At 36.1% G+C, this 14,794-nt stretch overlaps 1 protein-coding gene and 1 long non-coding RNA gene across 3 annotated transcripts; one reads left to right on the top strand and one right to left on the bottom strand.

The window, feature by feature from the left end:
• Positions 1-200: 200 nt before the first annotated feature.
• Positions 201-4,794, bottom strand: LOC132644900 (tetraketide alpha-pyrone reductase 2-like). Of its 2 annotated transcripts, none has more exons than XM_060361563.1 (7): positions 4,555-4,794; positions 4,295-4,470; positions 3,371-3,559; positions 3,110-3,272; positions 2,444-2,633; positions 593-2,212; positions 201-512 (listed from the first exon to the last, which is right to left on the bottom strand). In XM_060361563.1, the coding sequence occupies exons 1-6, from the start codon at positions 4,658-4,660 to the stop codon at positions 2,071-2,073; spliced, it is 966 nt and encodes a 321-aa protein (XP_060217546.1). In that variant the 5' UTR covers positions 4,661-4,794; the 3' UTR covers positions 201-512; positions 593-2,070. The 2 variants fall into 2 exon arrangements, with proteins under 2 accessions (XP_060217546.1, XP_060217547.1); XM_060361564.1 differs by having other exon boundaries at positions 4,295-4,467; positions 4,555-4,789.
• Positions 4,795-11,156: 6,362 nt separating this feature from the next.
• LOC132599825 (uncharacterized) lies at positions 11,157-12,349 on the top strand. The gene is made up of 2 exons (XR_009567032.1): positions 11,157-11,961; positions 12,081-12,349. It is a non-coding gene; the product is annotated as an uncharacterized LOC132599825 (long non-coding RNA).
• The last annotated feature ends 2,445 nt before the right edge of the window (positions 12,350-14,794 follow it).

Genomic DNA, 14,794 nt, shown 5'->3' with positions numbered 1-14,794 from the left:
ACCTGTGAGCTCCTGGTTATATGACAATAACTTTACCGGTTGCTTCAAAGCTCCCCTTCAAAAGAGGTATGGGGTGAGAGAGGCCATGGCACATATTTTACAAAACTTGGCCACTTCGCAGAAAGAAAAAAACTTGAACTTGCTCAATACTACATGAATACCCAACCAAAGAGCTGGTGTGACACGGAGATGCCAGAGTATTGGACATAGGTTGTTTATAAAGTAACGTGCTGAAGACGAATATTACACATTATCCTTTTTATGCTTCAGTACACAGAGAGATTGTTGATTCTTTCAAAGTGGTTGAGGGAAAGCAAAAGGCAAGAGATAGCTTGAGAACATAACCAAGAAAATAGAGACAGTGAATGATGGAAATTCCTGATTTCAAAACATTCTTGGTTTCCTCAGGGTATGGATTGAATGTCATGTTGTATGCAATGCAGCCAAAATCCAGAGAGACAAAGATAGGTAGTAGATGAGATAGCTTGATAGAAGAATCCACCTCAATGGTCCTAATCCAAAAAAAAAAAAAAGCCAACCCCAGTTAAGATTAATCAAGAATCAAGTGTGCATAAAAGTGGAGGAGACTAACCTGCACAAGCTACAAAAGAAAGCAGGAACAGGCAGGCCACTGGTAAAAACGCTACTGCTATGGCTTTTCTCACTCTCTTCCAAGTTTTCATCGCCAAAAATATGAGATACAAGGAACTTGGATGTTGTATAAGTGGATAAATGCTAAGATTATCTGCAATATGCAGTACTTGTAGTAGGTGGAGTGAGTAACTCACAGTGAGTTTGGTAGATGGCTAGCTACTGGTTTATGTACACATGTAAAGAGAGAGGGGGAAGGAAAAAACTTAATAAGATATCTATATATCGACTACTACTCAATTCCAAATTAGTGGAATTCGCCTACATGAATTCTCTATATTCGTTACAATTTAGGTCCAATATATACTTATTTTATTTTATAATCATTCTGACAATCAACCTACCACAACTTTTCTTCTTTATTTGGGTATCATATTGCTCTCTCGATGCGCGTGAACACCCTTAATGTCTTTATTTTAAGTAGTCTCCACAATTCCCATTACTTAGCTAAGGCAGAGGCAGCAGAAAACTGATGTGGCCAGGACTATTATTAGTTGAATCAGTGGTAAGACTTGGTGGTTTCTTGCCTGCTGGCTACTGGGGAATGATAGAGAATCCAAGAGTGTATGACCATATAAATTAGTATAAAACTAGCCATTTAGTGGTGGAAAGGGGTGGGCTACCCTTCGTTTTTTGCTGCGTGGCAGGCCAAGGATAATGGCATGGCCACATCATCAACAATAAGAATACTTAGTCTTGGCCTCGTGGGGACTGCCATTCCATTTGCGCTACACAACAAAACCACCGCTTATCATAAGAAGAGGACTTAAGATTTAAATTTAATAAGTTCAATATTTAGGTTCTTACTCTTGAACTAAGTGTTTAAGATTAAATATATATGTATTTTGATCTATATACATAATATAATTTGATGACGGAGGGTATTCATCCTTCAACAAATGTATATCTGTCTCTGATTGAACTTATTATATTTTTTAAATTATGAGTTCAAATTTCGATATTTCTTGAAATTTTAGTAATTATTATTATGTCGAAAATACTATTCAATTAAATTCGTTGATTATATGTTACATCTGCCAATGACTAAGGCATTACTAATATCATCACTGTTACTGTTACTCCCATGCCCACTCTATTATTGTCATGCGCATACACATCATTCCAATCTATTTGTCGGCTTTCCCAACTTTTTCATATCTTAGGGCTAATGCCAAATTGGTAGCAACACATTTCACTTCACATACTCACATTCTTTTATAAGCCATTTTATTAAAGTCTGGAGATTGAATTTCTTAACTTCACCCTCTTAAATAAACTGATCTCAAGTTTCCAATACAGCAGAAAGGAATATTATTGACTCTTGTTGTAAGGAGCGGAAAACTTGACAATTTATTAACCCTTTTATCCAAGCACAAATAAATTGTGGGTCAGATATAGAGATGACAACTTAGGTATATCTCAGAGGAATCCCTTGTCTTGGAAACTCTGAATGCAGTCATCAAACATTTGATTGACACTCTTTAGAGGGGGCAGCCCCAGTTGAGTTATCTTGCTGGTATCCAAGCTATGTAGGATGTCTTCCCCTTCTTGGCTGCCACACCTAGCCAAAAAAAAAAAAGAGTTAAATTTATACGCACTGACGGTTGACGTGCAAAAAATATTTGCACAATCAAATCAGTAACATAAATTGATATCAGATTTTAACAGGTTAAGATTCACTAATAATGTAAACATCTTGGTGTATATAATTTAAATGGACAAACAAATAGGAAATAAAGAGGGTCAGGGGGTATGTATTGCAGAATTTTGGAACTTTAATTAATTCACTTACTTGTTCTCAAGAGGATAAGACGGATACTTGGTCCTTAACATGTCCATGATCTGTGACATGTGTCTCACTGAATTTGAACATATGTATCTACCTGAAGCTTTTGGTTCCTCCATGACTAATATATGAGCTGCCACAACATCCTCAATGTGAACAAACCCCAACCTTATGTTGGGATACTCTCCAAGCACACCTGGTCAAGAGGGAAAAAGGAAAAAGGAGAAAAGACAGAAAAACAATTAAAAACTAAACGCCTTTCATAAAGCGAGATGAGGTAGAACTAAAATAAATTATCAAGCAAAACCAACAATCTCTTGCAATTCATGCAGATCTAATGAAGAATAAAGCACAATGAAATAAAAAGATCTATATAGGCAATATCAATTTTAGGATTAAACAAAAAAAAAAAAACGTTTTTGTCGTGTTAGTATGTTTACCTTAGATCCTATGTGCTTTGGGAGTCTTTTTAATCATGTCAGAAGAAAACCTAGTGATCTTTTATTACTTTTATATATTTTTATTTTGTATAATATTCGGTAGCCCGCTACAAGAAGCACCAAGCATTCACGCCGGGTCATGGAAGGACCGCACCCCAAGGAGTTGGTGCTTGGAACACGGCCCTCTTCGGACCCTGTGTGAAGCATCCAATGTATCAGCAAAAGGTACAACCTTTAACTATGCCCAATATGATCTGCAATGTACTGGTGGGCTGAGGAGCAAGCAAAGGACCCACAACAAAGGATGGATTTACCACCACCAAATCAATACCACATTCCTCAGCTACTCTCCAAGCTTCTTTTTCTGCTATAGTCTTAGCATAAGCATACCATAGCTGCACTTAACCAAAAAAAAGTTACTACAATATATCAAGAAATTCTCATGTTTCTCTGTTGTATGTAGCAAGTAATAAAATTTGTAATCAATACATACATTGTACTTTTGGCAATATTGAAGGTCGCTCCAGTGGGATTCATTGAGAGGGGAAACCTGTTGGGCATCTTCTCTGTATCTAATTGAAGAGCAAGAAGATGTCAAGACAAACCTCTTCAAGGTGGGTGCTTTTTTGCAAGAGTTGAGGACATTCAAGGTACCATTTACACATGGATCAATCAGTGTTTTCTGCAAGTACATGTATAAGTCCAGCAGGTTAAGTGGATTGATTAATGTTTAAGGAGTAGTCTCACTACTAAAAAAAACAGAAATGAAGAATCTAAGAGGTGTGGGTTGTGGGTTGAAAATTGATAAGAAAATTGAGCTTAGCCTAACTCGAGCTCATGAGGTGAAAATTATTACAATAATTTGTTCCCCTCAATCTATGTGAGACAATCTAACAACTCCATAACTAGAGGGAATGGGTCTATCGCTTTCTCCCTCTAGTGGTCATTCATTCTTTTCATGACTCGCAGTGGAAAGAGTTGGTTGACAGTTCAAATCTCAGAGGGAGTTGAAAAGAGTCCTTTCAGTTCGTTCAAAGACACTAGGGACGAACCATTACAGAGAGTCAAATGCTTCTGGAGTTGGCTCATATTAAATTATCAACTCCAATAATATGACAAGAAAATGAATATTAGGCCTAACCAACCCAATTTATGAGCTAAGAATTGTCCAAGGGATAACGAAACAATGAGTAATTCCCTCAACTAATGTTGGGCCAATCTTAACATCCTGCACGCCTGTCAATGCGTAAGATTGGGTATAACAAAGTAGACTTAAGCCTAACTCAACCCAATATTTAGCTCATTAATCAAGAATTGTCCAAGATCATATTCATATAAGGAGACAACTACTCATTCCTTTGACTGATGCGGCACAATTTTAACAAAAATGAAGTAGAAGGGTGAAGGTAAAACTGGCCTTAATATTGTCATCATAAGGGATCAACACAGGTGAAGCAGTATGAAAGACTCCATCAACTCCCTGAATGGCATCATCAAAGCTACCTTCCACTAGAAGATCAGCTTTCATAATCCTGAGCCTCTCTTTGGCACCATCTAGCTCCCACAAGAACCCCACTTTCTCTGCATCATCTGCTACAACAACAAACAAAAAATGTTTTCAATTAGCATTCTTCTAGTATGCATAATGGATGGAGAAAAGAAATGATTTTTACATACCTGGATCACGAGCAGTGGTTCTTACAATGTGACCCTTTTGGAGCAGGGCCTTAATAAGGTAAGCCGCAATGAAACCTGTACCCCCTGTTACACAATATTCTGGCATTTCTTGATTCTTTTTTTTCTCCACTTTCACAGACTTAGTCCATGCTATTTAAAGAGAGCTATGCGAGAAAAGTAAGTAGTTTTTTGGTAGGCCTTGAAAAGTTTGTGGGAAGAAGAAGTTAAGTAAAATGTTAGTTCACACGTCTTATCTTTCCTAATGTTAACTTCAACTGTAGCCAATCCAAAGGAGAATTATGACTCAAATTTATTTGTGACCTCTTTTTAATTCTGACTTTAGAAACATTAACGTCGAACAGCGGCAGTTTCAGCATTTTATGTTTATGAGTTCAGATTATATTGACTTATTTTGCTTACTTATTTATACATATAAGTGAATTTCTTAATACAAATACAAGATTTGGATCAAAGTTAGTAGGTTCTGTCACTCTACTTTCTAGGGAGGATCCGCCCCTATTGTTGAACTATAGTTATTGTCCGGGCTTGTGACGGCCTCCTTCCCTTCATTACACCACTAGCAAAGCCAAGAATTTACTAATGATGTTCTAGATTTAATATTAAGCCGAGGGTCTATCGGAAACAGCCTCTCTACTTCCCAATGATAGGGATAAGGTCTGCTAAACTCTATCATCTCCAGATCCACTTATGAGATTATACTGTGTATGTTGTTGTTGTTCAAAATTTTATATATATATATAGAAGCCCCAAAGTTAAAATTTGAGGGCCAAAAATTAAAGAACATCCCAAAAGAAGAACAATCCACGCAAAAAAATGTCTTATTGAGCCGCTGCTTCACTTAAACACTACTCATGATATTTAATTTCCCCCAATAAATAATAAATTAATTTTGTACCACTAACTGCACTTTATACAAATCCATTGTTTTCATCGTCCGTTACGTAATTAGTAGTATTATCTCAACCTTTAGATTTTAAAACGTATATTCAGTGCTTCTTCTTTTGAACTTCTAACAATTATTACGTATTCATGCATTCAGCCTTTTCTCCATCTTTCCTTCACCTTATAAAAGTGGGCTATGAAATCAATTAAGCAATACTTCACTCTATCAAATCATTGCTAATTGTTTATTACTGCTCCCTCTATCCCAATTTATGTGATACACTTTTCTTTTTAGTCCATTTAAAAATGAATGATACATTTCCTTATTTGACAATAATTTAACTTTAAATTTTACCTTTTACGTTTACCGAGATAATCTATAACCACATAAATTTCTTTGGCTTATTTTAGACCATAAAATTCAAAAGTCTTCATTTATTTCTTAAATTTCGTGCCCAGATAAACTATATCACATAAATTGAGAGAGGGAGTAGAAGTTTTCTTCATAAAACATACGCTTTTTGTTTGGCGTATTTGCTAACTATCTATAAGATACACAACCAATTTACAAATGTCAAATCAGGTAAAGTTTTCTCTCTTTTCTGTTACTTTTTGTTGGTGTTCGCTAAGTTTATTTGTTCCTCTCCCTATATATAATTCCATAGTTATTATTATTGTTACGCTTCGGATTTTCGCACGTTGAAGTCACATCATGAGTCATTCGACATAAGTTCAAAAAGAAATTATGTTGAGAATAAAAGGGATTGAATTTATTAATAAAAATGGTTACAAGAGTCTATAAATAATATTAGTAAGTGGCGGAAGATTTGGAGGGTGAATGAATCAAAGAAGCATGAGTTTCGTCAAAAGTCGGCAAGTGGGGAATACGAAAACTTGTACTATTGGGTGGGATTAGGAGTGCTCCACATGTTAAGCAAGTAATGATATGAAGTATTTGAATTGTATAATGGTCGTTTGTTAAGTTTGGAAGTCAAACGAGTTATAATACAAAAGTCGACAAAGGGCGTCGCAAGTTAAGTTTGTAAATTTTACTGAAATTTGAGTCAGATATCACGGAGCTTTTCTCTCAATCTACTTGGAGTTACGGGGTGATCCATCTATTAAATCGAAGGCCTACGAGTCTAGTTTCCAGTGCATTTTACCGTTCATTAATACGACATCAGAGTAGAGAGAAATTCACATTTCCGTCCAGGGACGCAAACTGCCGCAGGAACAGTATGCTGCTTTAAATTGCCCAAGTATATATAGGCCCCTTCCACGAATTTTTCTTCCATTTTCTCACCATCCCCAACCTAGAAAACCCTCAAACCCTCTCCAATTAATCCTCCATCAATCTCAATCCAAACCAAGAGAAAATATATCAACTTTAACATGAGGAACAACATGGAAACTTCAAAATTGTGATTTCTTCACTATTTCACCTTTCGGAGGAAAACTTTGCTTTGAAGTAACTTGGAGTTTGAAGTGATTTTCATGACCTAAGGTATATTTTAACTTCCTTTTGATCTCTTTGAACTTCTACAAGTAATTGATCGTAGAAATTGGTGAAAACCCCCATAGAACAAGCTCTTCTATATTCTTATGAAACTTTCATGAACTTAGCTTATTTGTTGGGCTATTTTATATGGTTTTGTTGTGTTGTTTGGAGTTATGGTGATATGGATGGGATCATATTGAAGAGGAGAAGTAGAAAAGTAGAATTTGGTAGCGTTTTACGGGAAAATTTCACTACAAAAAGGGCCTATAAATTCATGCCCATGAGTTCCTCGATTAAATGTCTAAATGAAGATTTCTATAAGCTATGACCTTGGTTTTAATCTTGAATAGTCCGTATTATGTAGGAAATCGTCCATAAGGCGTTCGAGGACTCGGGAAACATATATAACTCCATCGACGTGGTATGTAAGGCTTTCTCTTCTCTTTTGTGGCATGACTAGAACTCGACGAACGTTTCATTGATACATTCATTTCGTGAAGACATAAGTCGATCATATTCTTTTACTTGAGCAGCCCTCTACTTCATGCATGACTTATATTAACGTGCTGTCCATATTTCCATGTTTCTTTAGTTATCGATTGAAATGTTTTCGTAAAACTTGAATCGGGCGTATCCCGAATTGGTTAAGCTTACCTCTTCTCCGAAATAGCTTGTATTAAAGTGTATTCCCGCATCCTTATCTTTCTCGTCCATCATTTAAAGATGACGGACCTTCCATAGATATAAGTTTCCACTAAACATGAGATGAATACGCTTCCTTGTGATGGACTAATCTTTATTTCATATATGATTGCATCAAACGCCTTTCATGCTTACATATCTCTTTTGGCCACCGAATTGGAATGTTCCGCTAAACATGGATTGATCATATACCATCCGAATGAGTTGAACTCTATTTCATGTGTAACTCATACCAAGTATCTTACATGTTCTCCATGTAGTTGTCTCTTGAATTGAAAGGTAAAGAAGGTAGCGACAATAACGATAGTCGGAGGCTAACGACGATAGGTCACTCCTACTCTTTTTATTATAGCTCTTATGAGGTCAGTCTTGCATTGCACTTATATATATGTATTTATTTTCATTACCGAGCTGCGCTATAGTTGGCCGGGTAGGCACTTATATGTGCACCTTGACATGTTTCTTTCTTTACCGAGCCGTGTTGTAGGCGGCCGGGTAGGCACGTAGCTGTGCACCGAGATGTATTTCTTTCTTTATCAAGCCATGTTGTAGGCGGCCGGGTAGGCACGTAGCTGTGCATTGCCACTGATCAGTTGGGTAGAGACGATGTTATGATGATGAGCTCACCCCGCAGAGGGATTTATTATTGTTATATAATATGATATATGCCTCCACAGTGAGGAATGATTTTGCTGGCATGCATTTACATTTGTGTCATGATTATGGTCGCCCTCAGTGGCCTCATTCAGAGTTTCAGGTTGTTTCTAGATCTCTTCCCATGATTATCCGTATCTCTTATGCTTATGTTATGTTTACACTTACCGCCTTACATACTCGGTACATATTTCGTACTGACGCATTTTGTGCGCTGTGATCATGCCCACAGGTACGGTAGACAGATTGGTGTACCTTTCTCAGTAGGATACCAGAGTTCAGCAGGGATGTTCGCACTCCATTCTCCGAAGTTGCTGGTCAGAGTCATCAAATAGGATGCATGCATGTATATATATATATATACACACACACACATATACATATTACGAGTATGGCTATGGCTACATCGGGGCCACTGTCCCGACCAGTTGATGCATATCAGTGCTCTTAGAGGCTTATAGACTATCAGTCAGTGTACAGGTATTGTGTTTGGCCTTGCCGGCCTTTTGACTAGTTGTCTTTCTTGGTTGTGGCCTTGTTGGCCCTTGTAATTCATATATGTGTTATTGGGTCTTTTCTGCTTGCAGGTTGTTATGATATACTTCTTACTATTGTTATTCAGCGGCCTTATCGGCATATGATTCACGTTACAGAGTTTAGATATCACAGTTGGTTCGCTCGGCCCTTCGGGTGCCGGGTGCCGGCCACACCCCAAGGTTGGGGTGTGACAAACTTGGTATCAGAGCAGGTATGTCCTAGGGATGTCTGTAAGCCGTATCTAGTAGAGTCTTGATTATGGATGTGTAGTGCGCCACATTTAGAATCAGGAGGCTACAAGGCATTTAGGTTGTTACCTTCCTTGAAATCTAGATCGTGCGGTTATAGCGCAGTCACAAGTATTTAAACTTCTATTTGTCACCTTGATTTCCTTTTTAGTAATGCTTATCTGAAAGAAAAGTACGGTTAAGAGAAACTGAACAGGGACGCTGTAAAAAGATATTAGTCTCTTTCCATCCTCTAACGTAAATCCAAGAGGTTACCTTGTAGTAAAGTAAAGAGGTAAATAGTTTGAACGAAGGCAGTCAAGGTACGATCTTTTGTCTATGACATTCGATGAGCTAGTATGTGTATCTAAGGTATGTCCCCGGTAATAACTTACGAGGCGACGATTAGAATTTGGGAACCCGACTATTGAAGTTGTTTGTATTGTATTTGGGCTGCCTTGACTTCATTTGATTTGAAAATTTGTATCTGACAGTTAATGAGATTACGTAATATTTTAAGATGTATATAGTTAATACAAGATGTAAGTTGAAGGAATAGATGATGATGTTGTGTTATAAACAGGTATTATATGAGAAGTTGACAGGTCGAACTTACTTTTGTTATTCAGAGTCGTAAGAAATATTGTTAGTTTGTGATTTGGTATTGTGGAAGATGTTCCAAGGTAAGATCTCCTTTCCTCTTTATGTGTGTGATTCGATGATGTCATAAAACTAAGATGGGAGAAACGGATAAATGGTGCACTTGAACTGATAGTTGTATCGTGTGTATATGTTGAGCGAGTTTTGTTATATTGAGTGGCTAGAAATGTGACGTATATGTATTCATGCGTGGGTTGATACGGTAAAATAAATTTTTAAAAAGGGAGTTAGAATGGGTTAATGTCGTAAAACTATGTTAAAGCAGGCTCACCGTTCGTCGGCTAGTTGATAGATTTCTTTATGTTGAGAATAGTATTGGTTAAGCTTTCCTCTTCTCCGAAATAGCTTGTATTAAAGTGTATTCCCGCATCCTTATCTTTCTTGTCCATCACTTAAAGATGACGGACCTTCCATAGATATAAGTTTTCACTAAATATGAGATGAATACGCTTCCTTGTGATGGACTAATCTTTATTTCATATATGATTGCATCAAACGCCTTTCATGCTTACATATTTCTTTTGGCCACCGAATTGGAATGTTCCGCTAAACTTGGATTGATCATATACCATCCGAATGAGTTGAACTCTATTTCATGTGTAACTCATACTAAGTATCTTACATGTTCTCCATGTGGTTGTCTCTTGAATTGAAAGGTAAAGAACGTAGCGACAATAACGATAGTCGGAGGCTAACGACGATAGGTCACTCCGACTCTTTTTAATATATCTCTTCTGAGGTCAGTCTTGTTGCACTTATATATATATATATATATTTTCATTACCGAGCCGCGTTATAGTCGGCCGGGTAGGCACTTATATGTGCACCTTGACATGTTTCTTTCTTTACCGAGCCGTGTTGTAGGCGGCCGGGTAGGAACGTAGCTGTGCACCTAGATGTATTTCTTTCTTTACCGAACCGTGTTGTAGGCGGCCGGGAAGGCACGTAGCTGTGCATTTCCACTGATCAGTTGGGCAGAAACGATGTTATGATGATGAGCTCACCCCGCAGAGGGATTTATTATTGTTATATGATATGATATATGCCTCCACAGTGAGGAATGATTTTGCGGGCATGCATTTACATTTGTGTCATGATTATGGTCGCCCTCAGTGGCCTCGTTCAGACTTTCAGGTTGTCTCTAGATCTCTTTCCATGATTATCCGTATCTCTTATGCTTATGTTATGTTTACACTTACCGCCTTACATATTTGGTACATATTTCGTACTGACGCATTTTGTGCGCTGTGATCATGCCCACAGGTACGGTAGACAAATTGGTGTACCTTTCTCAGTAGGATACCAGAGTTCAGCAAGGATGTTCGCACTCCATTCTCCGGAGTTGCTGGTCAGAGTCATCAAATAGGATGCATGCATGTGTATATATATATATTACGAGTATGGCTATGGCTACGTCGGGGCCACTGTCCCGACCAGTTGATGCATATTAGTGCTCTTAGAGGCTTACAGACTATCAGTCAGTGTACATGTATTGTGTTTGGCCTTGCCGGCCTTCTGACTAGTTGTCTTTCTTGGTTGTGGCCTTGTTGGCCCTTGTAATGCATATATGTGTTATTAGGCCTTTTCTGCTTGCAGGTTGTTATGATATACTTCTTACTATTGTTATTCAGCGGCCTCGTCAGCCTATGATTCGCGTTACAGAGTTCAAATATCACAGTTGGTTCGCTCGGCCCTTCGGGTGCCGGGTGCCAGCCACACCCCTAGGTTGGGGTGTGACAATTATGAAAACGGAAAAGGGCCAAATATACCCCGGTACTATTGAAAAGGGGTTAAATATATCCCTCATTATATTTTGGGGCCAAATATACCCCTTCCGTTATACTTTGGAACAAATATACCCTTATACTTAACGAACTGCCACGTGGCAAGGCTAGAACAAAAAAACCCATCCCTAATTAATTTAACCCGACCCATACAACATACCCAGCTTTCGGATTCTCGCCAGCGGCGGGAATCCGGCTGACATCTCCGGCCACTTTCTGTTCATCAACTCCAAACGGACTCTCAGCTTTTAGTGGTCATCAAAAGATAGGGTTTTGCACTTTGCCGGTGCGGCCTGCTTCCCGGCGGTTAAACCCATTTGTTTCCACCAAATCTGCCCTTCTTTTTTCGTGAAAGAATTGGCAAAAAAAGATAGGGTGACAAATATACAGAGAGGCGAAGTTTGAAGGCAGCATATTCAAAGTTGAATCAATCGCCCAATTGGTATTCCGAAGCTTTTTTCATAGATCTTCCCCAAAACCCTTTATTTTTAATTCGTCAATTATTTCATAAATTGTTAGAAGTAAGCTTAAATCTTCAACACGGCTATGCTACTGCGTTAGGTCAGTCCGTTTGGGAGTTGATGAACGGAAAGTCGCCGGAGATGACAGCCGGATTCCCGTCGCTGGCGAGAATAATCCGGAAGCTGGGTATGTTATGGGTCGGGTTAAATTAATTAGAGATGGGTGTTTTGTTCTAGGCTTTTCACGTGGCAGTATTTGTTCCAAAGTATAACAGAAGGGGTATATTTGACCCCAAAATATAACGAGGGGTATATTTAACCTTTTTTCAATAGTATAGGGGTATATTTGGCCCTTTTCCGTTATGAAAATGAATATCTTTCGTTACGAAAATTTTGACTACGATACATTTATTACTAATTTTTAGTGGGAAATAGTGTCAACTTTGTTATTTACCTTTTGCAGTAAGTAGAATTTTTTTCTTCCAATATTAAGCTAATTATCATGCCCCCCAACAGTAGACTTTACTTTTTCTCCCTTTTATATTAAGCTAATTATCATGCCCAACAGTAGACTTCACTTTTTCTCCCTTTTATATGTTTATTTTTATTATTACCAATACGAAGCGCTATGAATTACTATATGAAATCTCACAATATAAATTTCATTGGATGGAGCAATGATCTCATTCTTCCGTCCTATTTCTCTCCCCATCTTTTGCATTTTTTTATTTTGGTTGTTAATTACATTTTAGGTCGATGCACATATTTCTTTTTCTTATTTGATGCTCAAGTTGTTATTTTTGTCAATCACTATCTTTGTTTATTTGATTTTCCTTTATTAATATCTATTTGAGATCAGTCATATTTTTTTAAATCAAGACAAATCTCTATAATCTATTTCAAGTTTCGTGTATAATTTTCTGAAACTAAAATTAAACCCGTCAAGTAAGTCAACTAGAAAATTTAAAAATATCTAAGTTAAATTTTGATATTACTAAATTTCAGTTTCTTTTGCAATTTACACAAGGATACAGTGATACGAGCCTATAGAACAGATCTTGTTCAAGTAAAGTCGTCTTTTGCAGTTTACTCTCACGTATAATAAAACCTTATTACATAAGAATAATAAAACAGTAAATCTATTGTTATTTCTTAAACAAAGAACTGTTTTGATACTTTTTTGATAATAAAACATACACACACATATACATATATATATATTTAACCTATATGCATACAAAGAATTTTCTGATCACCGATTGTATCTCTGCCACGGGGACCATTTGTCCTTAATTCGGTTGTTGGCTTGTTGCTCATCAAAAATGACTATGTAAAGGAGGATAAGAACCTACTTTAATGCAATAATTGTATTGGTACAAGGCAGGATGTGGCTGAGTGGCTTTGTATGCACTGTGTGGAAAAGATGCCATCACACCATTAATCAAATATGAATTGTCTAATAAAGGCAAATTCTTGAATTGACTACCTAGGTTGCCACAACATTGATTGAACAATGAACACAAGGTCCAAAATCTTATTAGAAAAATAAATTAGGCAGAACACCTAAATACATACCTAAACTTGGCTTAAATTATTAATTCCCTCCTCAAATTACGCCTAATCTTAATTACCCCTGAAATTGGTAGTATAACATTTACACTATGAAGTATGAACCTTGTTATCCTATAAAGGTTGTGTACACTCGTTTGCCCGGTGGAATTTTTTTTGTCCACATGACATTTTTTAAAAGCGAATATATTTTTTGCCTTTTTAAATCATCTTTTTTGGGTCAATTTGTTAAAAAAAAAAAATGCTTGAAATTTCTTATTTAGGCTATTCTTTTTATTTTAACAAAAGTGAATGGTGTTCCAAGCAATTTTGTTGTACAAATTCGCCTCGAAGGAATACACAGTTAAAAAATCATAAAAATAAATAGAGTCCGGAGCCAAAATGACATATTTTTACAGCAATTAGACCAAAATAGGCTGTCTTTTTTTTTTATACCCAAATGGGTATTTCGTTGATCATTCAATGAAATACCCCAGTTACTGTTCATAGCAGCAACTCTTTTTTTTTTTTTTTTTTTTTTGCAATTTCGTGAAAAAAATGATTTTTTTTTTACATATCATGACACAATCCACGAAATAGATGTTTTTTTATTTTATTTCGTGAATAAAAAAATAAATAGGAAATTATAATTTTTTTTTTTGTTTTTGCATTTCGTGTATTAAAAAACGAAATAGGATAAATTTTTTTCTAATTTCGTTCGTATAAAAAGGAAATTGGAAAAAATATATATATATATATTATTTCGTGTATTAATGAAGGAAATTGATTTGTTTTTTTATTTTTTTTGCATTTCGTAATCTAATGAACGAAATAGGTTTTTTTTTTTTTTGTATTTAGTGAATAAAAAAACGAAATAGGAAATTATATACATATATATATATATATATATTGCATTTCGTGTATTAAAAAAGGAAATAGGAAAATAAAAAATAGGAATATATATATATATATATATATATATATATATATATATATATATATATATATATATATATATATATATATTTCATTCATGTACCAATGAAATAGGATGAATATATATATATATATTTGTGTTTCATTTATAAAAACATTTATATATTCACGAAATAAAAAAAAATCTTATTTCGTTTTTTAATAAACGAAAAAAAAAATAGTTGTAAAGTCAAGACATAACTTTATTTTAAATATAAATATAATTCTAAAAAATATAGGGAGAAAAACTAGTTGTAAAGTCGTCAAACTTTAGATGGTCATAACTTTGCG

The sequence above is a fragment of the Lycium barbarum genome, chromosome 6, assembly GCF_019175385.1.
Source record: "Lycium barbarum isolate Lr01 chromosome 6, ASM1917538v2, whole genome shotgun sequence".
NCBI classification, from domain to species: Eukaryota; Viridiplantae; Streptophyta; class Magnoliopsida; order Solanales; family Solanaceae; genus Lycium; species Lycium barbarum.
Note: the sequence above shows the minus strand (reverse complement) of the source record. Positions and strands in the feature narration are given on the sequence as shown.